The following is a 24,762-nucleotide window of genomic DNA, read 5'->3' as shown; positions in this document are numbered from 1 at the left end:
GCGCGCTCCACTGAGATATGATCACGTGAATGGTCAGATTCTAGCATAGCTTTAATAGATGGGTGGAACACGAGTAAATTCTATAATCCATTCAAGTCAACACGCAAAGGTGCATGATACTGCGTACATACACCCTGATGAGGTAACATGATGACAGCTGGCCATTTGCAATTACAAGACAGATACGGCTTATACCCGCATGCATCATGCATGCAGGCGGATTCATACGGCTGATATGTTGTAATAGTTACGTTCTATATGTTTCATTCAGATTGAGTGGGATGTGATCACGTGAATGGCAAGATTTGTACTGACAAACCTATACTATATTAACATAACTTAATATATGAGTCGATCACGAGTTAATTTGACTTTATAGAAACAACATGGTGCATGGTTAGCACAAAAAGATCGATATAAGAGTCCACGGTACCGGAATCAAGGTGATATCTCGATCCCCATGCCATACATTAATATCAACTGACCATTAATTTTTCATAAGATAGTAGTACTCTCTCCTTCCATAAATACAATGTCAAATCTCACTTCCTCCGTTCCAAAATAAGTGACGTGAAAATGTATAGACTCTTATACAAATCCATGTCACTTATTTTGGGACGGAGGGAGTATAATTTCCATAAATACATCACTTTATTTCTTTTGCGAAATTCCCCAAATACAGTACTTTGTTTCTTTGAGTTAATTTATTACCTATGCCTTCAGATACTTATTGTAAAAAAATTCTCATTACTTTGTATTTAATTTTTTATTGAGTATATCCACAATTCAATTACTTATCATGAGAAAAGAAATCCGCCTGTTTCAACTGGCCAAACAAAAAAAATCCAAAAATCATATACTAGCATAACTCCTACATTAGTGGTAACTAGCATAACTCCTACATTAGTGGATCACAAGTTAATTAGCATTTCTCTATGGTTCTCTCCAATCGTCCAAATTTAGCCTCCAATTCCCGGATCGAAGGCGGGAGTACTAGTGTTCTTCTATACTAGATTATGCTAATTCTAAATTACCGGAATAGTTTTGGTACATCTTGCTCACCAAAAATTGCAAGTACCGAACATAATTGAGGAATGAAAACGTGCAATTTAATCGACATGATGCTGCAATGATCTACTCCTGTATGTCATGTGTACGAGTTAGTGGGATGCGATCGTGTTAACGGTTAGATTCGAGCTGACATCTCTATACTACCTCCGTCCCGATATATGGGGCCCCCACGCATCCCTAGGTTGAAGATATAATTAATGTAACATGAGTTTTATAACACAAAAACTATACGATTAGAAACTTTAGATATTATATTTTCTAATGATATAATTTTTGAGATATAAGAATCACATGTTACATTAGTTAAATCTTCAACCTAGGGATGCGTTGGGGCCGAAGGTAGTGCTGTATTAGCATAACTCCTGCACTAGCAGATCACAAGTTAATTCTGTAATTAATCCACCTGGAAGGAACATGCACATTAACGTGCATGATACTGCATGCGCGCGTATTCCGTGACTAATGGATCGACTTAGTGATAACTAGCATTTGGCAATTACAAGCTAGTGGGCTGAGAGCGCCCTCTTTCAGGAGAGGACTAGCTAACGCGAGTGCAGCAGCCAACATGTCGGGATGGTGGATTATTGCTGCACTGTGGATTTGCAAACAAGTGCATTTTCTCCGGGTGAAAACCCATGATCTCACCTCTTATCTAGATCATGCAGTGTCGACGTACAATACGTGCGTCGTCTTGTCCTTGTTAAATGTATTGGATTGAATGTCAGCTTTGTTAGCAGTAATCTTGAGTCTGGGTTATACTTGCGTTAGTATAGCTGAGCTTGAGTCCGGATAGGCTAATTAGTAGTAGCAGTACGTGTCCGACATGAACCAGGAGTTCATGTCCTAGTAGGTCTTTGATCACCGGCAGTATTTGCGTGTGTGTATATACACATCCGAGGCTAAGGCTTGTAATCAACGTTGTGAGTTTGAGAAACAAAGAAAAGAGAAGAGCGTGACTCTGTCCAAATAAATTTTTGTGGGTGTGCGTCTTCGTGTGAACATTTGGTATCAGAGCCAGGTTCAAGATTTGAAAACGCGCTTGCCCTGAAGAGGCGTTGTGCAAACGCCTTGGGACGGGCAATCAGCGGCGGAGCGGTGTCCGCGGATAAGAACGGGCAAACGGTGCAGTGCGCGAAGAGTTGTTCAGCGGATTGGATCGGGCAATCGGTGGCTGTGCAATGGAGCACACGTCCATCTAGTTTGTGACTTTCCCCCCTCTAATTCCAGAACGTTCGTGCGGGTTAGTCTAGTTTGTGAAGAAAGTGCAACATTAGATACTTGGATTGTGTTTTCCTCTTAACACCATCTTTATGTACACATTTGATGACATCATCCAAGATTCGAAGTTCTCTAGACCATCCGTCGTGTGATTTGAGGCATCGCCCCCTCCTGCGGGCATCGTGACGTCTATGGGGTAGCTTTTCACCAAAACTTGTGTTCTCAAGTCACTTTACTCTACCTTTGTGTTCTACTAGCACATGGGGACATGAAAAATCAAAAAGTTACCCAATTTCTTAAAGAATTCCGCTCCGTCCGTTCAAATTGCGACTTTCCCCCCCTAAGTCCGGAACTTCCGTGCGGGTTAATCTAGTTTGTGAAGGAAGTGCAACCTCAGATACTTTCATTGTGTTTTTCTCTTAACACCATCTTTATGAACCCATGTGATGACATGATCTAAGATTTCAAGTTCTCTGGATCATTCTTCGTGTGATTTTAGGCATCGCCCTCTCCTGCGGGCCTCGTGGCGTCTCCGGGCAAGCTTTTCACCAAAACTTATGTTCTCAAGTCACTTTACTCTATACCTTTTTGTTGTACTAGCACATGGGGACATGAAAAACCAAAAAGCTACGCAAGTCCTCAAAGAATTCTGCTCCGTCCGTTCGAATTGCGACTTTTCCCCCCTAAGTTCGGAACGTTTGTGCGGGTTAGTCTAGTTTGTGAAGGAAGTGCAACCTCAGATTCTTGGATTGTGTTTTCCTCTTAACACCATCTTTACGTACACATTTGATGACATCATCCGAGATTCCAAGTTCTCTAGACCATCCGTCGTGTGATTTGAGACATCGCCCCCTCCTGTGGGCCAGCTCGTGGCGTGCACGGGGTAGCTTTTCACCAAAACTTGTGTTCTCAAGTCACTTTACTCTACCTTTGTGTTCTAATGGCACATGGGGACATGAAAAACCAAAAAGCTAACCAAGTCATCAAAGGATTCTTCTCCCTCAGTCCGAATTACGTGTTTTCCTCACTCTAGGGCTTGGGTTTGAATGTTCCTTAGTGTTTTGTTACTGGTTTTTCACCAAAACGGCCGCTGGCAATGAGTAATTAGTTTTCTTTATTTTATAAGTACAAATTGGGTTCAATCTAAATAACATATATTGCTCTATGTGTTTACAATATCCTTGATTTAAATCACAAAACAAACAAAAAAGGAAAAAAAAAAGCTTTGTCGGCGGCTATTCTGCGGGCCTTCAGCAAAGCCACCTTTGCCGGCGGCTATTTTTCGAGGCCGCCGGCAAAGTGGTAATTTTTTTTTTCTTCAGTTCAAATAAAAAAAACGCCTTTGCCGGCGGCCTTTTCTCGGAGCCACGGCAAAGGATTATTTTTTTTTTCTTCTCGTTCAGTTCGATGTGGATTCTGGGAAAAATAAAATAAAAATAAAAAAGGCCTTTGCCGGCGGCCTTTTCTCGGGGCCACCGGCAAAGGTTATTATTTTTTTTTCTTCCTGTTCAGTTCGAAGTAGATTCTGGGAAAAATAAAAAAAGCTTTTGCCGGCGGCCTTTTATCAGGACCGCAGGCAAAGGTTATTATTTTTTGTGTAGAAAAAAAAGCCTTTCAAAGGTTTTTACTTTTTTTAAAAAAAAAAGCCTTCCCCTCTACGCCGCTCTCTCCTCACTGCCTCCCTCCCCCGCTCTCTCCTCGCCGCCGCCCGCCGCCGCGCTCCCCGCCGCCGCCTCCCACGGACGGATCCGGCCCCGCCCCGGCCGGATCCGCCGCCTCCCTTCCTCTCCTCCCCCGGCCGCCGCCTCCACTCCTCTCCTCCCCCGGCCGCCCCCTCCCCTCCTCACCTCCCCCACCCCGCCCCACCCCGCCGCCTCCCCCCTTCCTCCCCCACCGCCGGCCGCCCCTCCTCCCCTCTCCCCCGCACCCACCCTCCCTCCCCACCGGCCCCGCCTCCCCCACCGCCTGCCTCCCCTCCTCCCTAGCCGTAGCTTCGATTTTTCGAGCTCTCTCAGTGCCTGTGACTTCCTCGTGTCTGCTCCCGTGGTGAGGTATAGTAGTTGATGTTGCTTTGCCTGATCCCCTGCCGTGCATCTTCTGTTTTGTTAAGGGAATCAGGGCATTTCCTGAACTTTTTGGTTTGCTGGTACTTGTTGTCAGTGGGTGTTGTTTAATTCAGTGTATCAACTGTTCTGTTCAGGGAATCAGGCATTTCTCTGAATTTTTGGGTTGCTGGTACTTGCTGTTAGGGGGTGCTGTTTATTCAGTGCATCAACTGTGCATAAGTTCTGAAGATTAGTCCCCACTCCCTTTTGATTTTTTTTGCAAGGGGTCTGAAGTTGAAGTTTAGGTTTTGTACAAAGTATGAAAAATCTTACTCTGAATATTATATGCCCCATAAGCAGATCAGTGTATGATACATTTTCATGCACACCAAATGGTCATCCTGAGTATGGTGGATTTTTCTTAAAACTGAAATTAGAACAAGAGCAAACAAAAAAATTGTGGTTTGTTTACCTGCATCATATTTCATCAGTTAGCAAATCTGAGCTCCCAAAATTGAGCTGCTCACCATTTTGTTCCATGGATGTCTGCAAAACAGAGAAGTGTATGCTTTGATCAGTTTATTTCTTTGTTCATTTCGTGTACAAATTATTTCTTTCATCATAATTTGCAACCAATAATTATGCCCTGTTTTTTCAATGTCAATATTGAGATAAATAATTAGATGAAAATGTATACAATGCCCTGCTTGGATGAAAATGTATACAATGCTTGGATGAAAATGTATAGTAGCTTTAGTACCTTATTTGTATACAAAGCTTTAGTAGCTTTAGCTTATTTGTATAAAATGTATAGTAGCTTATTTGTATATAAAATGCTTGGATGAAAATGTATACAATGCTTGGATGAAAATGTATAGTAGCTTTAGTAGCTTATTTGTATACAAAGCTTTAGTAGCTTTAGCTTATTTGTATAAAATGTATAGTAGCTTATTTGTATATAAAATGCTTGGATGAAAATGTGCATGCATGTATGCTTGTATGCTTGTATGCGTATAAAATGTTCATGCTCATGCATGTATGCTTATAAAATGTATGCTCATAAAATGTATGCTTCTTTGCGAATGTGCATGCATCTATGCTTGTATGCTTATAAAATGTTCATGCTCATGTAGGTGACATCGACCTCGACCTCGACCTCGACTACTTCGTCTACGGTGTAGCTTGGTGAGCATCTCCCTCTATCTCGCCTTCCCCTTTTGCTCTGTCCCGGCCATCGAGCCGATGACACTTGTAGTTTAAATGTCAAAGTCGCGTAACCCTATGCGTCTCCCGTCTGAAAGGGTTACGTATATAGATATGCAAGTCTTTGTAGTTTAAATGTCAAAGACTTGCATATCTATAAGCGTAACTCTTTCAGATTGTCCACGTTTTTTGGACAGCCCGAGGGTGTGTAGATTGGGTTTGTTTCCGTGCTCTAGTCTGGTCCGAGACGTAATTTCGGCAGCATCTCCCCGTTGTTCTCCTGATGCACATTCTCTTGGCTTGTTGTCGAGACGTGTATTTGGAGAACAACGGGGAGGTGCTGCCGAAATTTCGTCTCGGACCGGACTAGAGCACGGAAACGGCCCAATCTACACACCGTCGGGTGGGATTAGGACCTATCCTTACCTATCAGTGGAATAGTTCAGCACATGCCCTTTTCAGTGAACAAATAAAATATGTGACGTAATTAATTTGACGAAACTAATTACTTGTGTTGCTAGTTGCGTTATTAAACCGTGTATCCCTTTGGTGTCATGTGGTATCCGAAAATAGCAGAGAATGGCTGATCGTCGGTGGATGTACAGTGGCCGCCGTAGTCGGATAGACCGGGATGATGATTGGATGAAAAACACGGCATATTTCTTGGAGGTTGCATTTGCTACAGGAGAAGAGCGTGCTTGGTGCCCTTGTAGTTGTTGCAATAACAAGACACGACACACAAAGGATGAGATGGGCAATCACTTGGTGTTGTATGGGTACACGCCAAACTATACCCGATGGGGCTACCATGGTGAGCAAGAGGAAAGAGGAAGAGAGGAGGTCGTGTGAAGGCGCACGGATAACTATGATACGGGGTTCCAGGACATGCTAGATGATTTGGAGGAAGCATGCGTTCCAACGGAGGTAAGAACGGGAGGCAACCTCTAAGGCCTATCTTGATATGCTGGCGGAGGCAAGCACAGATCTGCATGCTCACACAAAGGTCAATAAGCTGGATGCCGTTAATAGAATAATGGCTGTGAAGACCCAGTTCAACTTGAGTAGAGAATGGTTTGATGTGATGATGGCAGTTATCGGTAGTCTCCTCCCGGAAGGCCACCTTTTGCCTAAAAGCATGTACGAGGCGAACAAAATGCTTAGTGTACTTAAGTTGCCGGCTCAGTGCCTACATTCATATAAAAATGGATGCACGGTTTTTGACAGAGAATACGCGGATGCCAAGCATTGTTCCAAGTGCAATTTCTCTAGGTATGTCGAGGTAGACCACGGGAAGGGTCTGGTGCAGTCGAAAATACCCCATAAAGTTCTTAGTATGCTTCCATTCTCAGAAAGAATTGGCCGGATGATGCTATTCGACGTGCCTGGCAAAGCTGTGACGCATCACAAACTGGGAAAGAAATACAAATACGACAAGGATCATAGGCCGATGTTGACACATCCGTCGGATGGCGAAGCATGGAAGGATTTTGATTGGAAGTATCCGGTGAAAGCCGCGGAGCCTCGGAATGTTCGAGTTGCCATCACAACTGATGGGTTCAATCCATTTGGCATGACGAGTGCCCCATACAGCTACTGGCCAGTGTTTGTAATTCCGCTCAATCTTCCTCTCGGAATGATAATGCAACGGAAGTACATGTTCTTGGCGCTGATAATTCCAGGACCAGAATATCCAGGGAAGAACATTAATGTGTATATGCGGCCCCTGATGGAGGAGTTGAAAAGAGGTTGGGAGGAAGGGATCATGGTGTACGACAAAGCTACCAAGACAAACTTTAGGATGCATATCTGGTTCCAGTTCTCCATTCATGACCACCCAGGGGGATCTATACTCTCCGGCAAAGGCTTGCAGGGGAAGTTCATGTGCCCACACTGCGGGACTGATCTGGAGTTCTATCGGCTTGCTCATGGTCGCAAGTATTGTTGCTTCGATCTGCACAGGCGATTCCTCCCGCCTAACCATCCGTTCAGACAAGACAAGAAGAACTTCAGGAAATGTGTGGTCGTCGAAGAGGGGCCACCCCGTTATCGCACCGGTTCTGAGCTTCTTTCTGAGCCGGATGCTCTTTTGCCCGACCCGACACAATCTGACAAGTTCCTGGGGTATGGTGATACACACAACTGGACTCACAAGTCATGCTTCTGGGAGCTCCCCTACTTCAAAGACATTATTCTTCCACATTGTATTGATGTGATGCACACCGAAAAGAATGTCGCCGAAGCCCTTTTCAACACAATTCTCAACATTATTGACAAGACGAAAGATAATCCAAAGGCTAGAAAAGATCAAGAAGAACTTTGTGATAGACCACAACTAAGCATTAAAAAGGTGCCAGGCAGGTCAGACATCAGGCCAAAGGCCCCGTTCGCTCTCGACAGAGACCAAATGATGGAAGTCCCCCGCCTATTTAGGGTTCTGGTCGAGATTTGGGTGAGCTGGGGGTGAGAATAAAGGAGAGTAAGTAGGCTCGCGTGGAATCCCTTTGCCGAAGGTAGCTCGCGTGGAATCCCTTTGCCGAAGGTCCTGGCAAAAAGTCTTTCAGAAAAGCTAGGTTCTCCGGTAGAACTAAATTGAAGGGAGCAACATGGGAATGGGTTTTCCAAAAAAAAAAAGAATTGAAAAGGTGCTACAAATAAAAACCCATAGAAAGAATCGTGAACGCCATGTCATCAGGATTACGGTCAGAATTGTCATTTGGACCTAATGTGTGCCCGCAAACCAAGTTTAGGGGTACCTATGATAGATTTTCAAGTGTTGGACTAAACTAATTAAGCCCGGGTGCCAAATTCATGGGCCTCCAATGCGATTCCCTCAATTGGAAATATATTACCAAACAAATTAAGTTGCGCTGCATGAAGATGTGAAGTTTTCATGATACGATGCTGCAGTTTAATGCATATTTTCCATTATGAGTGAAGAGAGATATGATGGCGTCCATATACGGTTAGATCGATTCTAGCATTGGTTAACCGGAAAAAAGAAAAATATTCTAGGATAGGTTAATACATACTCCGTATGTGTGGATCTCGAGTAAACTCTATAAATGCAGTGTGGTCAACTGGTGCATGATACTGCATACGTAGGAAATCACAAGTAACTAAGAAAGCACATGCACGGATCATTCATGCAGAGACGTTGCCATAGTTTTTGGGCGATGTTTCATGCATCCAGATTGTGTGGGATGCGATCACATGAAGGATTAGATATTGCAGAACGGTTTTACAGTTCGAGGAAGACCGCTAGTTCTAGGGTATTAAAATTGGAAATTAATAAGCCATATGGCAGTCATTTATCTTGGACTAAAATTTATGCTAGATTATGCGTGCAGTAGCTAGTAGTTACAATTAATTAATATGTGTCAAAATACGAGCAGCATCGACCATCAGATCGAAGTTGTCCCTCCACGTACAGCTACTACATATATACATAATTGTGCTTAAAAAAATATAAACAACAAAAAATCTAAATACCGATATGTGAAGTCGTCCTTTAATTAATTCCATATAGCTCCACCGCCGAAACCAACCAAGAGGCGCTAGCTCCTCAGAGTGACAGCTAGGTTGCTGGCACGTTGTTGCCTATAAAAACAGCATCGCCCGGCACTCGTAAGAGCACCAGTACTACACACTCTCAGTACTTGCCATCTTAATTCTCTTGGCCATATCTTTCCTTGGTACGAATATCAATCAATGGCTGCCTCCACGCTTAAGATGGCGGCCGGGTGTGCCGTGCTGGTCATCGTTCTGTCCACCGTGGGGCAGCCGGCGATGGCCGCTGACTTCCTCGGGTTAGTTGTGCCAACTTGCAGTACTAGCAGGTATGTTTGCGAACAAAACTGCAGAGATGTCTGCAAGGACTTCGCAGAGAAGGTATTGTGCGAGAAACTCATTTGCGGCGTGCAAGGGACGGCGCTGCAAGTGCTGGGCAAGACCTGTGTTGATGTATTCACCCCTGGATGTGAGAAATCCTGCGTGCAGCTGTGCCTGGCCATACCCACCTAGCTTCCAACGGGCCCCTCATCACCGCCTGCAGCGTGGGTATGCCGGCCATTAATCCGAGTTTATTTACCATCTATACCATCATTCTGTAACACTAGATTGGTGAAACATTCGCATATGCTCACCTCTGGTTTTCCCTTCTATTTATCTATATTCAATGTTTCCTATTTCACAATTTGTGGTGCACCCGCGATCATGTAATGTTTTACTACTACTATTAATAATGTACCCATGAGTTGCACGCTATATATAGATGAATAAAAAGTATCGTGTCAGTCTTTCTTTTTCGCGGAGTGTGTATCCGACTTTTATATCGCCGGGACAAACCTGACTTATGAATAGTAACAAAGTTGAAGGCTGGTCTGAGAGTTGAGATTGCATCGGTGACATGATGATTTGGATCTGAGATCACATGACTGGACTTGTGAAGTTCCCCAGCAACTTGGGTATCAGGGTTCTAAGAACCCGCGAATCCGAGGCGCCCGCGACTTAGACTACTCATAGTGCAACTAACTTACATAGTAACATAAATGCCAACTAGACATTTTGGTGGCATGTCATGATAATTAATGAAGAAATAGAGTGAGATGGTAACTACAGTAGATATATGTTACCATCACATCAATCCCTCAAAAAAATGTTACCATCACATCAAATTTCGAAGATAGAACGAGTCTATATGACAATTAATGAGGTTTATATATTATCACAAATTATGTTACTCCCACTATTGACATAGTAACATAGACTACGAACACATACATGTTATTGCTTTATGTTACTATGCACTATGACTAGCCTTATAGCATTTGCATCCCTCGTTCCGCGACCGCTTGTTTGATAGCACCATTTCTCGACCAGCAGTCCAGCATGTACGTATTTGATAACCATTTTGAAACGGTACAAATGTGAGGCAAACCCATCTTGAAATCATGAATTGATAGTAAACTTGCAGCACCGATGGTGTTTGATCACTGGACAACACAATTCACAGATAAAACGCACTCAATTTTATTGAAACATAGTGACGCTGATCAAGCGATGCTGTGCTAGCATGCTGTCTTAAGTATCTCATACAAATCTACCCACACAGGCAAGAGTATAGGATTGGGCCAAATTTAAACTGAAAATTCAAAACTTATAGAAACATTTGAATTTTTTCTAGAAAAACTTCGTTACCCTGAATTGACTATAAATATGCTTTTTCTAGGTGATTTTGCCTGGCTGTTTAAGATAAATAATTTAAACTAAAACTCTGGATTGGCTCTCAAGAAGGATTGGATCAGCTCTCAGGGGAGGATTGACTAGGCTCGGCTCGAAAAACTACTGGAGCCGGTTTAGTCAAATTAACAAATGTGGCTTGTGACGGTGACCATCTGACCTTTGGTAGCTCAACATAAAAACCTGTAGATCCTTGGCTTTTATTCTTGAGACATGTACTCTATCTTTTTGTTAGGGAAATACATGCACAGCAGATCAATCTGCACCAGCCACGGGCTCTCGAGGCAGCAGCAAGCCCATGGTCCAAAACGGAGGATGGGCCTGTATGGCCGAGATCGTAGCCGTGGATAGTTCAGCCCATACATACGTGGAAGAGACTTGCTCGAGGCTCGTCGGTCCGGCTGTATATGGGCGTGCGTGGCAGCAAGATCACATGCGTGGATCACGAGTAAATTCTATAATCCACTCGAGTCAAGACGCGAAGGTGCATGCATGATACTGCAGACTACATACTCCATGGTTAAGCAACATGGTGATAGATTAAATTAGCATAAGTTCTCCTACATCAGTGGATCACGAGTTAATTCTATAATCCACTTGGAGTGAACACGCAAAGGTCCATGACACTGTACATGCACATTCCCCAATCCCCATGAGTAATTAAGAAACAAGGTGATAGCTACCCTTTTTGCAAAATCAAAAGTTAGACCCTGAGCATACAATTTAAATTTAAATTTTAAATTTGATCAAATTTATAGAACTATCTACCAACATCTAAGACTTTTTATAAAATCCATCATGATACATCACTTCATAGTATACTTATTTTATGTATATATTAACATATTTTTCACAATCTTGATTAAATCTAAAGAAGTTTGACATTGAAAATCTAGAACACCTTATATTTGGAACTTAAGGAGTAACTGTTTATTTGAGACACTGGGAGGATCGGTAGTTTTAATTCATCGTTGCACCAGTAACCTTTGATTAGTACTAATGAAGAATAGTACTTGAGAAAAAGAAATCATCTGAATATACGAATGGGTGGCGTTGCGCCTCTACGTGCGGGTATGCGTAGAAATATGAACGATAAAGTTTGAACAGTGATGTACGTATGCGTAGAAATATGAACGATAAAGTTTGAACAGTGATGTATGCGCAGATATATGAACGATAAGTGGTACCGTGCACCCATGTAGTAGCTCCACCACCAGGACGATCGATAGATGTGTGCTGTGATATGAAGGTAGCAAAGTCAAGGTACGGCCTGCATGGCAATGCGTGCAAAAATATGAAGATCAAGATGTGAAGACCACCAGCCAGCACACACTCTCTCACTTTACCATCTTCTCTATACGTACACATAGACATATGTTGCCTATAAAAGGAGCACCTCCGGGCTCTGAGAAGAGCACCAGCTAGCACACACTCTCTCACTTACCATCTTCTCGCGCTCAAGCATCATCTTCCTTGCTAGCTAGTCCAGTCACATCCTCGTAGGAATTGATAGCAATGGCTGCCTTCGCCGCGCCTAAGATAACGGCCGTCTGCGCGGTGCTGGTCATCCTCCTGTCCTCCGCGGCGCAGCCGACGATGGCCGTGCTGCCGGCTGTGCCGATCGGCACTCCGGAGAACCCGACCTTCCTCCTGGGCCTCATCCAGTGCTACTTCGATAACGCTGGCAAGTTGGTGTACACTCTGGCCCCCGGGGGACAGTGCACTTACAATGACCGCAAGCTTTGCTATCCTGCCTGTAACACTGCCTGCAATGCACTCGCGGTGTACGTCGTGTGCAACGCCATGATCTGCAAGAATGCAGGCGACTGCACCAAAACTTTCTCCAAGAGTTGCGAGGACGCCTGTACCACAGCGTGCAACAACGCGTTTCCGGGCAACTGATCGCCGGTCATCGCGTGCATTTTTTTTCTTTGTCTTACTCAATCTCTGTCCCCTATGCCATGCATGCCACGTACTAATAAGTGGTGGACGCGCGCAATGTAGTAATGTACCTCGGCGTGGTCCAATCACCCATCCTCTCGTTAATTTCCCCCTTTTCATTATCTTAATGTTTCCTTTCACAATTTGGGTCATACACACTAATTTCATAATGTTGTACTTCCTACTTCTACTATATATATGGATGGATACAGAGTACTTACTGTATGCTAGCTATTACATGAAAGGGACGTCATATTAAAAACTCCATGAAAACATTATAAAATGTGAAAAAGAATTCTCAATAAAATTGCATACGTTAGGAAAATAATGTTTCACATGTGCGTAAAAGTTCAAGTCCAAACTCAATATGGTTGCAGCAGTGAAAAAAAATTCAACATGATAGTGGTTCTTCACTTTTAACACTATCCGCTCGCATATATATATTTATTTTTTATTCCTTCCAAACGTAATTGAGTTTAATTTTGACTTAAAATTTTGCATGTTCCTGTAACGTCACATATCCAACATATGGTATTATCTTAGATTTTTTTTAACACCTCTAAACATGATTTCTATGAAGGTTGCACCGCAGGTAAGGTGGTTTGCAGCTGATATTTTTCCTTTATAAAATATATGTCTATGCGCATGGGCCTTAAACGTGACTTTTAGATCGTCACGTTGACAAAAATGTTGTCACATTCCTCTCGTGCTGCCTTAAGGCCAAGTGGTTTCTAGTGGTCCTGTTCCTACCTCCTACCACTACGCCAGAATGGGTTACTGGCGCACGAGCTCCAGTGGCGGTACAGCTGGTCCAAAAAATTCACCGCCACTGGACCTCATTGGAGAAATCTAAAACGAATACCAGTGGCGGTGAGCAACCATCGCCACTGCTAGTACAGAACCGGTGCTCTAGCACCCGTGGTGGTCATTCACCGCCACTGGAGCTCTTTAGTAGGCACCGACGCATGAGCACTAGTGGTGTTTAAAGTGGTAAAAAAAAAAACCCACCACTGGTAAGTCGTTGGAAGAATCTGAAACGATCAGTACCAATGGTGGTTAGCTTCCACCGCTGCTGTTAGTGGAGCACTAGTGGCGGTGCCAGCACTCATGCGGCTTTCACCGCCACTAGTGCTCCTAATACCAGTGGCCGCATCAGTTAACCGCCACTAGTGCTCCTCAGAGATTCCCATCCCGGTTACCAGTGGCGGGCAGATTCTTTGAACCGCCACTGGTAAGTTATCTATAAAGCAAAGTTACTGTGGCCTTATCTTCCTCAGCTCGCGCGTCTCTAGACCAGCTGCGGCTCCTCAACACACAGGCGACGGCGAAGCTCTGCCAAAATTCCATGGCACCGGCGGCCGGAAGGTTGCTCCCTTTCCCTCTCCTTCTTCCTCCTCTCCCTCTCCTTTCCTCTAGCTCCTTCCTCTCTTCTCTTCTTCCTCGATGTGGCTGAAATGGCGCCGGCGGCCGGGAGAGCTCGATCTCTCTCTAGGAGCTATCCCGGCCGGCCCCCTTGCTTGGGAGGTCCCCCACTCTTCCCCTAACTCCGTTTCTCCCTCTCTTTGTGGTGCTAGTTGCTGCGCGCGCGCCCTCTCCCCTCTGTCTCTCTGGTCCCCTCTGTCTCTCTGCTCCCCTCTCTCTCTGTGATTAAGTAAACTCTCTCTCAATAAAATATGTGTTGAATGTGCATGTTCCGTGGCCATCGTCCCGTGTTTGTGTTTGTTTGTACATGTATACGGGCCATCGTGCCGTTTGTGTTCACATGTGGGTGTGGGTGGGTGTTTATTTGGCAATTGTTTTGTAAAATTTGTAAATTTTATAGCAAAGGTCATGCTGAAATTTTGTGTGATACTATATGTAACTTGATTTATGTTTGTTTATCGTGTTTTAGCTTGATGAGCCGTTCTTGGATGTACGAGGAGACAAGACATTGCGAAGAGTGGATAAGAAAACTGAAGGACTTCACTGATGTTGCCACGGAACATATGCTGAGAAAAGGGGACGACATGACATGTTGTCCATGTAGCAATTGTCGTAACACAATGATGCTTCTGCCAAGCGATGTGGAGTTGCGCTTGCTCCTACACGGTTTTGTGTTGGGCTATTCACGTTGGACTTGTCACGGCGAGGATGCCATTGAAGTTGAAAGCGACCCAGAAATGGAGAACATGGAGCATGATGATCCACCCGACGAACCATGCAATGGCGAAGTTCAAGAAGTTCCGCAAGGCAGGGTGGCCGAAATGCTAGATGATGTGCACCTGCGTAAACAGTTAGATGACGTTGACGATGAGATAGTGTCCCGTAATTTCCAGAAGCTGAGAGAGGACGCAGAGACGCCGTTGTATGAAAATGCAGGGCTGGACAAAAGTGTGCTGGAAGTAACGCTCGAACTTCTCCGAATGAAGGCATAATATAACATCGTGAACTCGGGATTCACATATATTTTGAGTTACCTTTCTACAGTTCTTCCTGCGGGCAACATGTTGCCTAAGAGCACTTACGAAGCGAAGAAGGTTGCATGTCCCCTCGGGTTAGAGGTTGTCAGATACCATGCTTGTCCGTTGGACTGCATCATATACAAGGGTGACTACAAAGACATGCACAGCTGTCCAGTATGCAAAACATCCCGATATAGGAAGAAAGACCCCAATCCTGAGGGCCTCCCGGAGGAAGAAGTGACTCGTGGTCCAGCGGCCAAGACGGTATGGTACCTCCCGTGTGGTAGCCGGCTGCAGCGTTGGTTTCAAAACGAGAAGGAGGCCAGGTGGTTCATCTTCCACGACTCGACTCAGAAGGATATTGATCTTGATGGGGTGTACCGTAACGACGATGGTGTACTTAGACACCCCGCCAATGCGGCTCAATGGAGGACCCTGGACAAGGAGTTTCCAGACTTCGGCGCAGAGCCCAGGAACATCAGGTTCAGGATGAGTACGGACGAAATCAATCCGTTCGGAAACATGAGCAGCAAACACAGCACATGGCCAGTGATCCTGTTCATATACAATCTTCCTCCGTGGCTTATCATGAAGAGGAAGTACATCCACCTATCCATGCTCATACAAGGTCCTAAGCAACCAGGAGCTGATCTGAACGTGTATCTGGAGCTATTGAAAGATGAACTTGCGAAACTTTGGAGTACGGGCCGAAAGGTTTGGGACGCTCACAAGAAGGAGAAGTTCACCCTTCGGGCAGCTCTGCTGACATGTGTGCATGACTACCCTGCGAACGGGAACTCATCTTGCCAACGCACACATGGGTACAAAGTGTGTACAAAGTGCGGGGATGAAACGAACTCACAGAGGCTGCCAGTTTCATAGAAGATTGTGTACATGGGACACCGAAAGTGGTTGCAACCCGATGACCCATGGTGGAAGGACAAGAAAAACTTCAATGGGAGTGCAGAGCCTCGCCCGAAGCCCAGGGAAAAGACTGGGCACGAAATCTATGAAATTGTTAGGAACTTAGAAGTTGTTGCCGGGAAAGCAAATCCGCAAGCGAAAGAGAAGGATGGCGATGGACCTGTGTGGAAAAGGAGGTCAGTGTTTTGGGACCTGCCTTACTGGAAATTCTTACAAAGCCGTCACACCATAGATGTCATGCACGTCGAGAAGAACGTGTGCGATAGCTTGTTGGGCTTGCTAATGAACAATGCAGATGACAAAAGATGGGCCAAAGGCACGGAAGGACCTGGAGTTCTTGGGCATAAGGAAGAAGCTGTGGGCGGTAGAGGAAGAGTCACTGGAAGACCACAATGGTGAGGTCACGTTAACGACACGATGTAAACCTGCGTGTTACACCTTGAGCAAAGCCGAGTTACACAGAATGTGCTAGTGTCTCCACAGCATAAAAGTTCCATCCAACTACTCGTCCAGCATCAAGAGACTCATTGACATGAAGAGTCACAAGCTAGTTGGCATGAAGTCTCATGACTGTCACATGATTATCACGCAGTTACTTTCAGTTGCAATAAGAAGTGCCATGGAGCCATGGGTCAGAGAGACGGTGATGAAGCTTTGTGACTTCTTTGACATAATCGGGCAAAAATCCATCACGGTGGAACGCTGCCTCTAGCTGAAGGATTCAATGATACAAATTCAAATTTTGTGTGAATATGAGATGTTCTTCCCTCCAACATTCTTCGATATGATGGTAGATCAGATGATCCATATCACCGACGAGATAATCCTACTAGGGCCCTCCTTTCCGCACAACATGTATGGGCCCGAACGATACAACGGGGTGCTGAAGCGGTATGTTCGTAACAGAGGGCATCCGGAAGGTAGCATCATGCAAGGCTACCATACAGAAGAGTGTGTGGAGTACGCCATTGATTGGTTGGCGGATCGCAAACCCATAGGAGTACCCGAATCACGACATAAGTGCAAACTAGAAGGTGAAGGTGAGCTTGGCCGGAAGGTTCTGGATGTGTATTCATCGGGGAGAGAGGGCGACTATATGAGAGCACATACAATGGTGCTGCAACATATGTACGAGGTCCAGCTTTTCATCGACATGCATATGGAAGAACTTGAAAACCGGTACCCTAACAGGAGTGCTGATTGGATACACAAGATCCACAATGCAACATTCGCCATGTGGCTTAAGAGTTTTTGGTATGCCAGGGTGGCGGCAAATAAAGAAGAAAGAACCGCTCAAAAGTTTTCGCGGCTACCCGACGGCTGCGTAGTGACTTACCAGTCGTACGCAATGAACAGGTATACATACTACACCAAGGATCAAGATCGTAAGAGCAGTTACCAAAATAACGGTATAGTGCTGATTACTGAGACTAGTTCTGATAACCAAAGCACTACAGAAGCGTACTATGGCGTGATCGAAGAGATCTGGGATCTTGACTGTGTCTGTCCGCCGCTGCTAACCTTTTCCGGAGCAGTGTACACACGTCTGTGTCTGTCCCTCTCAGCTGGTTTCCTTTCTTTAACTGACAATCCTTGTTTATTTTCCTGTATGAAGTAACTTAATATGTACATACATGAGTAGATCACGAGTTAATTAGTTTGTATAACCCACCTGAATCAACCATCCCACCAGGCATTCTTACCTCCACATGAACAAAAAGTACCACATATGTATCTACCCACACAAGTAAGAGCATCTTGGATCCGCCAAATTTAAACCTAAAATTCAAAGCTACTAGAATATTTCAAGATATTTTTTTCTAGAAAACCAAACCTGATTACCATAGTAGACTATTTTGCCTCGCTGTCTGAGAGAAATAATTTGAACTCAAAGATTCGATTGGCTGTTTGGAAGGATTGGATTGGCTCTCAAGGAGGACGATTGACTAGGCTCGGTTCGAAAAATTATTACTCTAGCCGGTTGAGAATAAACGTGCCTTGTGACAGTGTGATGCGGACCTGCAATAGTTTAAAAAAAACTTGAATCCATTGCTTTTTTTCTCTTCTTGAGACATGTAACCTTTTCATTTTTGGAGGCAAAGACATGTTCATCTTAGGCTTGGGTTTTTCTCAACGGGACATGTCCGGTACGGTCAGGGCTATCGAGATATCAACAAGCCCATGGTCGAAAACGGAGGATGGGCCGGCCGTATGGCCGGAAGGGGACGGACGTGCTGCGGAAGCAGGAGTCCAGAGATCGAGTCGCTCGCGCTACATGGGCACGTACTCCAAACGAGGCAAGCACTACCAGTTGCTAGCGTGATTACTAAAGTAGCAGTACTTTCTTCGTTTCATAATTATTATTTTAGAAATAGATACATCCATTTTTACACAAATTTGAGACAAGAATTATGGAACGGAGGGAGTACAAGCTAGCTAGAGGGGTTAATTCCAATTAATATATAATCTTAATTCCTTCGGTTAAGATGCAGGTGCTAAGTCTCCAAATTCAGTCACGCCCGCCATCAAACAAGGACAAGTATATATGAACTTGATGGCCAGACCAGCTAGCTAGTACGAACTGCCGATACATAGGGCTACGCATGGATCTCGTATCTTCCCACAGGTAACAAATACTTGTGCACGGAACATGCCATGGGTATTAAACTAGCCCAACAGACTTGAGCCGATAATTATCATGCTCATACACGCACGTCGTTGAGATATCAGCATAATGGCCAAGATCCTAATTAACATGCACAACCCAGCTCAAAACCAGCATATACACCGCCTCCGTCTCCAAGAGCTGCATGCTATAAAAGGGGCAAATTCTCCCGTGCCCAATACTCCATCCACCCCAACGGAGTATTAGAAATGGGCATATCAGTCTTTCACATTTACACATTAGTAAAAATAGAAAAACTACATCGTCTCCCTCGCTCCCGAGCCCTCTCTCCTCCCTAATTTCACAGAGTCCCTCTTGAGAGAGCGCCGCCGGCCTGCCAACCCCTCTCTCCGCCGCGGCCCTCGACCAGCGCGTGCCGCCGCCCTACACCCAGCCCGCGGCGCCGCTTACCTCGCCTAGCGCCAGCGTGCGCCGCCGCCGCCCTCCACCAGCGCCGTCCTCGCCCTCCTGCAGCGCGCCGCCGCCGCCCTCCACCAAGCCAGCGCCGCCGCATGCCGCCCTCCTCACAGCGCGCTGCCGCACTCCACATTAACTAGCAGGGGAGCAAATGTTCTAGCACAAACATTAGTACATTACTAGTTTACTACACATGGAGCTTCTGATTTGACCGGATCATTTAGGTGTGTCTCATTTTACCTGAATCAAGATCCTTACTGTTATTTTTTTTTAGAAGATTAGGGGCCACAGCCCCCCGGTCCCAAATTTCATTGAAACCGGCCACAGCGTTTGAAACACAGTTTAGACAAAACATCCCGCGATCATTACTGTTATTTGACGCAGCTGATTTCCTAGGCTGTATAAGCGAAGTGTTTTGGAAGATTTGATCTCCTCGTGCGTCAGCAAGGGCTATGTATTCCAAATGGAGATGATTGTTAGGGCTACTAGATCACATTGAAGAGGTAAGTCTTTATGCTTTGCCAATTCTCATTTGTCTAAGGCTGGACGGATTTTGTGGCTTTGATAATGAACCCCCCATTGTCCTATCCAGGTCCCAGTAACTTTTGTGGACAGGGTCTTTGGAATTTCAAAGCTTGGTGGATCTGAAATAGTTGGATATTTGAAAGGCCTCGTGTATCTGCTGCGGACGAATTAGTGGAAAAATTCCTGCCAAAAGGAGATATGGGAAAGATAGAGTAGATGATGCATGACTGTTATAGGACAACTCTTGTTAAGAGGGAATTTTTGTCTGTTATTGCAGCTTGAGTTGCGTAACATTGCTAATGCTTTTGGACCTATTATTGAATCTGCACACAAGTTATTGTTTATGACTATCCTTCTGAATTTTGTGGCTGCTTGTGTTCTCTGTCACATGTATCTTGCCTGAGATGACCGTCCAGAGAATTCATGCTTCAAGTTGAGTAAACTATGATTGGATCTCAATGAAAAGCAAGCGGCCATTGAGAACCATGAGTTGGCTACTGACGAACAGTTGATTCGTAATTCTCATGTAAGTAGAAGAGACATAAACTGGAGGCCATGAAGCTTAAAAACATTTTAGATATTTAAATGATCTCGGATGATAGGGTAGAACACTGAGAGGTTAGACATCCTTCATAGTTGCTAAACAAAGAAAATGGTAGTACAATGAAAAGATGTCAATTACGCCTTATTTTCACAAACGTAGAAATATATCATGATAGTGGGCGTAAAAATGGATGATCATCTCCCTAAATCATACATCGTCTTGCCAGGTTTACAAAAACAGTCTCGGAAAGCATAATCAGCAGGATCCATCAAATCCATCAAAAGGCAGGATTGTCTTGTAGGTTCTTATGGTTGATAATGTCTGGCATCTACACTAACTTGTCGATCCAGTTCAACCTTCAGATTTCTCATTTTCTAACTTCTGTAAAGCACTCCCAGAAAAGTTCAAATGTGTTTAATCAGAAGATAGACAACAAATACAGTACATAATAGAGAGTAAAATTAATTACAAAGTGGGAGAAACACAAGTTGATGCCGGCCACTTGCCAGATCAAATTGGTATGTGTTTCATCTTTATCTGGAGAATATTGTAATCATTTCCTTTCAGTAGATAATTTGATTCAATGGTTTGTTGAAACAAAACAAATTTACATGTAACCTGTATTGGTGACAGATATATAGCTTTCTTTTTTTGTTTAAGTTAGGTACATAAATATGAGCCAACAGATTTCCTTTTTTTAGAAGAAAAACTGCCTTTGTATTACTCATTGTCAACATGATTATCATGCTGAATACAGGCATAGAGGAATACAGGAACCTCATACATCCAAGTGTTCAGAGCGTTTGAGGGGTGAGGCGTTTCTGGCTGTGAAATGTGCAGCCAAATTAGCCTCCCTTCTCACATAATTGATTACAAAGAAACCCCGCTCATTACAGAGTCTGAATATGATACAGAATAGGGAGAATACAGGATCTGTTCTTGCTCCTACTACACCATAAATTAACTAGCTCCTGGCTGTCCTTCTCTATGATCACCTTGTCCAGATTTAGAGTAAGCATCAAATCCACTCCATCACGGCAGGCCAGAGCTTCAGTAGTGATGACGTTTGGAAGAGAATTATACCATTTGTTCCTTATTGCAATAACCTTGCCCTTGTCATGACGAATAACCACTCCCGTGGCTCCATCTTGAGCTTCAGAATTGAAAGAGGCATCAACATTTATTTTGACAATGCCTGCCTTATTGCCCTTCCCCTTGGCTTCAGAATTAGAAGCCTGGAGCAGGTCCAGCGACATTTCTTTCGCCCACCTGCAGGCCTGCACAATGCTTATTAGAACTTCTCCATGCCTTCTTTTGTTCCTTGTTGTCCAGATTGCATACATTCCACATAGAAATGCACAGCATTGTTCCTATGAACAGAATTGTTATCACGCAGGTCCTGTGCCCATGTGACAGAGTGAAGATTAGGCAATTTATACGCATACAGCTCCTTGAACATGTGCCAGAAATATTGAACAAAATTACACTTTATCAAAACATGGTATGTTGTCTCCTCCTCCACTCCATAGACCGAGCACACACAATCAACATCTAGATGTCTTTTAGCCAAGTTTGCCCGGACCGGCATATAATTATTACTAACACGCCACTAGAAGGATTTAATTTTTCCGAGCTACTTTTAATGAGCCAACAGATTTACTGTTAGTAAGCAAGAAGTACACTCAAACTGCCTGATCATTCAGACACATTGAAATCTATTAAGACTGAATAGTGTGATAACTGATCAATTAAATATACTAAAGCTCCCACGATTAGATAGGAAGTTCCTTTATGGCTATACAACCCACAAAAATGTGAGCACGTAATCTCCAAGAACTGACTAACAGTTCAATAAAATTACATAAAATTCTCAGTCCATCCAAAAGACCAAAATCTTAGATAATTTGTAGCCTAACACCAGGTATGCTATTCTAGGACAAGGATACTGTGTTAGACACAAAAGGAGTATCTAAAATAAACCCCACTATAATCAAGCTAAATGTGATGAAGAATATTCAGAAACAAATACAATTTCTACTTAGTGCTTCAGTAAAAGCAGGGTTTTATGGCATTTGGTCTAAGCAAATAATTTCCACTTCAGAGAGTCGAATATAGAGTATTCAACAAACAATTGCAAATAGGTGATTCATAGTAAGTACATCTACTACTGCAATTCATACCAGCACCACCTTAATTAATGGTGAAAAGGCAACGCTAACTTGGCTCCAAAATGAAATTAGCAGCAGTGGGCAGTGGCATACTAACATCAATAGCATAGGGCGGCGGCGCGGGGTAGAAGACGCCGTCAAGTGGGGGAGGAGGAGGCAGTCGGGGCGGGGGCGGAGGAGCCAGGGGCGCCGGAAGATATCGCTCCGCTCTCCCGTGGCGGAGCAGATGACGGAGTGGGGGCGCGGAGGAGACAGGGGAGGACGGCAGAGGAGGCCGTCGGGGCGGGGGCGGAGGCAGTCTTGGGCGGAGGAGCCAGGGGAGCCGGCGGGGCTTCTATGCGATCGGGGGAGACAAAGATGGTGGGGGTGGGGTGGGGGAAAACTGTCAGATTACTCCAGGTACTTATTTTCAATACTCTACCCTACTACTCCACACACCTCACTTGGAGTATCAAGAAGTATCAACAAATCTGAGCCGTGATCGTAGAATAGCTTTTTTTTCCTTTTTGAACAACGATATGACATTTCTAATTGCGGCACTTCGTCAAGGCTCAGATAACAGATCGATCTCTCGACCAATTATCAGTGACATCTTGCACCTTCCTTCTTCTGATCCGGGCATCAGTTTCCAACATACTGGCCGTTTGAACAATTGTGTAGCGCATGAGCTTGCAAAGTTTAGTGTTAGTGGGTTGTGTGGTGGTGTTCTTCGTAATTCTGTTCCTCCGTGTGGGCTGTGCGACAGATTGCCGATGATTGTAAATCTTTGCATCCTCGATTAATAGATTACCACCCCCTTATAAAAAAAATGCATCTTGTGCCAAATGAGCAAGGTTCCGCCATTTCCATGCTATAGTTCATAATAATGTGCCCAATTGTTTTGCAAATTGTGTTTCTTCAGGAACCGTTTTCCATTTTCTAAATCCCAAAAATGGGGTATTCTGTGCAGCAAGTGCATCTATATATGGTTCATAATAACACATCTAAGAGTTTCACATAAAGTAGACCATATTTAGGGGCTAGTGTCCAAAGATTTTAATTTTTCTATACATTTCTGGCTACTTTTACCATTCAAATGAATTTCGGCCCATGGATAACGAAAGTAATTGAAATTAATTTTAATAACAAGTGCATGATAGATTTGTTCCTAAAAATTACCAAAAAAATCATCTTGACGTACCCATGTAGGAATTTTGTTATTGGTACATTATGCCAATAATTACCAATAATTTTCAATGCAAAACTTCAAGAAAAGAAGAAAAAAAAGTTAAAAAATAGTTTGAAGGGGGCATTTTGGAATACACTCGGTGAACATGCTTGTTGTCAAGTGATTATTTCAGACACATCTGAAAAAGTCTTTTTGGGCCAATTGGGCCTTAGGGTTGTTGGGTCGGAATAAAAACCAACTGCCCACTACTACAAAACAGGACATCAGTAACGGGCCTAAACGCTATCGGTGACGGGCAGGGCGCCCGCCACTGACTCGATGCCAGTGATGAGCACATCATCAATGGTGCGCCGTCCGCCTGTTGCTGATGCTATACACATCACTGCGGTCACACCTAGGACCCGCCACTGATATCATTCTCATGATTTTAAAAAAAGGCAGGCCACGGGCCTGCAAGTTTTGGCACAAATTTGGTCGTCGATGAAACAAAATCACAGATTTGGTTGTCAATGAAACAAATCACAGAATCAGATTGATCTCGCAAGAGCAGCTGGTATACAGAAGAGAGAAAATGAAAAAAAAGTAGAACGAGAGGAGAGAGGTTAGTCTCCACGGTGGCTCTCCATGGCACTTTGCTCCACGACACAGTTCCTGCTCTCCACAGCTGCGGCCGAGGTCGGGGGGTCGGATCTGCCACCAACAAACTGTGAGAGACGGTAAGAGGGAGAGTGAGAGAGAGAGAGAACGGGAGGAGAGAGAGACACATAGCGCTGCGGAGTCTTGGTATCCGGATCCGGCGACGAGGCCTCCATGGCAGCTGCAGGACAGAAAAGAGAGCGTGAGAGAGGGAGGATTGAGCGTGGGGAGGGGAGGAGATGGCGAGGGCAGTCACGGCCGGGGACGGAATCGGGGTCGGATCCGGCGGTGGCGTCCCACGGCGGCGCGAGGCAGGAGGCAGGCGGCCAGGGCCGAGGTCAGGGGGGCCGGGGTCAGATCTGGCGGTGGCTTCCCACGGCGGTGCGAGGCAGGAGGGAGGCGGCCGGGGCCGAGGTCAGGGGGGCCGGGGTCAGATCCGGCGGTGGCTTCCCACGGCGGCGCGAGGCAGGAGGCAGGCGGCCGGGGCCGAGGTCAGGGGGGCCGGGGTCAGATCCGGCGGTGGCTTCCCACGGCGGCGCGAGGCAGGAGGCAGGCGGC

The 24,762-nt window shown here is 44.8% G+C and overlaps 1 protein-coding gene and 2 long non-coding RNA genes across 4 annotated transcripts; 2 read left to right on the top strand and 1 right to left on the bottom strand.

The window, feature by feature from the left end:
- Positions 1-4,215: 4,215 nt before the first annotated feature.
- Positions 4,216-9,841, top strand: LOC106866626. Its single transcript, XM_024462727.1, has 3 exons — positions 4,216-4,340; positions 5,468-5,519; positions 6,114-9,841. The coding sequence occupies exon 3, from the start codon at positions 6,499-6,501 to the stop codon at positions 7,999-8,001; it is 1,503 nt and encodes a 500-aa protein (XP_024318495.1). The 5' UTR covers positions 4,216-4,340; positions 5,468-5,519; positions 6,114-6,498; the 3' UTR covers positions 8,002-9,841.
- Positions 9,842-18,945: 9,104 nt separating this feature from the next.
- On the top strand, positions 18,946-20,058 carry LOC106866796. 2 transcript variants are annotated; one of them, XR_001407672.2, is made up of 3 exons: positions 18,946-19,387; positions 19,560-19,666; positions 19,756-20,058. It is a non-coding gene; the product is annotated as an uncharacterized LOC106866796 (long non-coding RNA). The 2 variants fall into 2 exon arrangements; XR_002960304.1 differs by having other exon boundaries at positions 18,946-19,666.
- A 719-nt stretch (positions 20,059-20,777) lies between these two features.
- On the bottom strand, positions 20,778-22,754 carry LOC112268771. The gene is made up of 2 exons (XR_002960220.1): positions 22,498-22,754; positions 20,778-21,631 (listed from the first exon to the last, which is right to left on the bottom strand). It is a non-coding gene; the product is annotated as an uncharacterized LOC112268771 (long non-coding RNA).
- Between the last annotated feature and the right edge of the window lie 2,008 nt (positions 22,755-24,762).

The sequence above is a fragment of the Brachypodium distachyon genome, chromosome 4, assembly GCF_000005505.3.
Source record: "Brachypodium distachyon strain Bd21 chromosome 4, Brachypodium_distachyon_v3.0, whole genome shotgun sequence".
NCBI classification, from domain to species: domain Eukaryota; kingdom Viridiplantae; phylum Streptophyta; class Magnoliopsida; order Poales; family Poaceae; genus Brachypodium; species Brachypodium distachyon.
This window is presented reverse-complemented; position numbering and strand designations above follow the sequence as displayed.

Coding starts and splice junctions, on each gene's coding strand:
- LOC106866626 (XM_024462727.1), top strand. CDS start 6,499: ATGCTGGCGGAGGCAAGCACAGATCTGCATGCTCACACAAAGGTCAAT.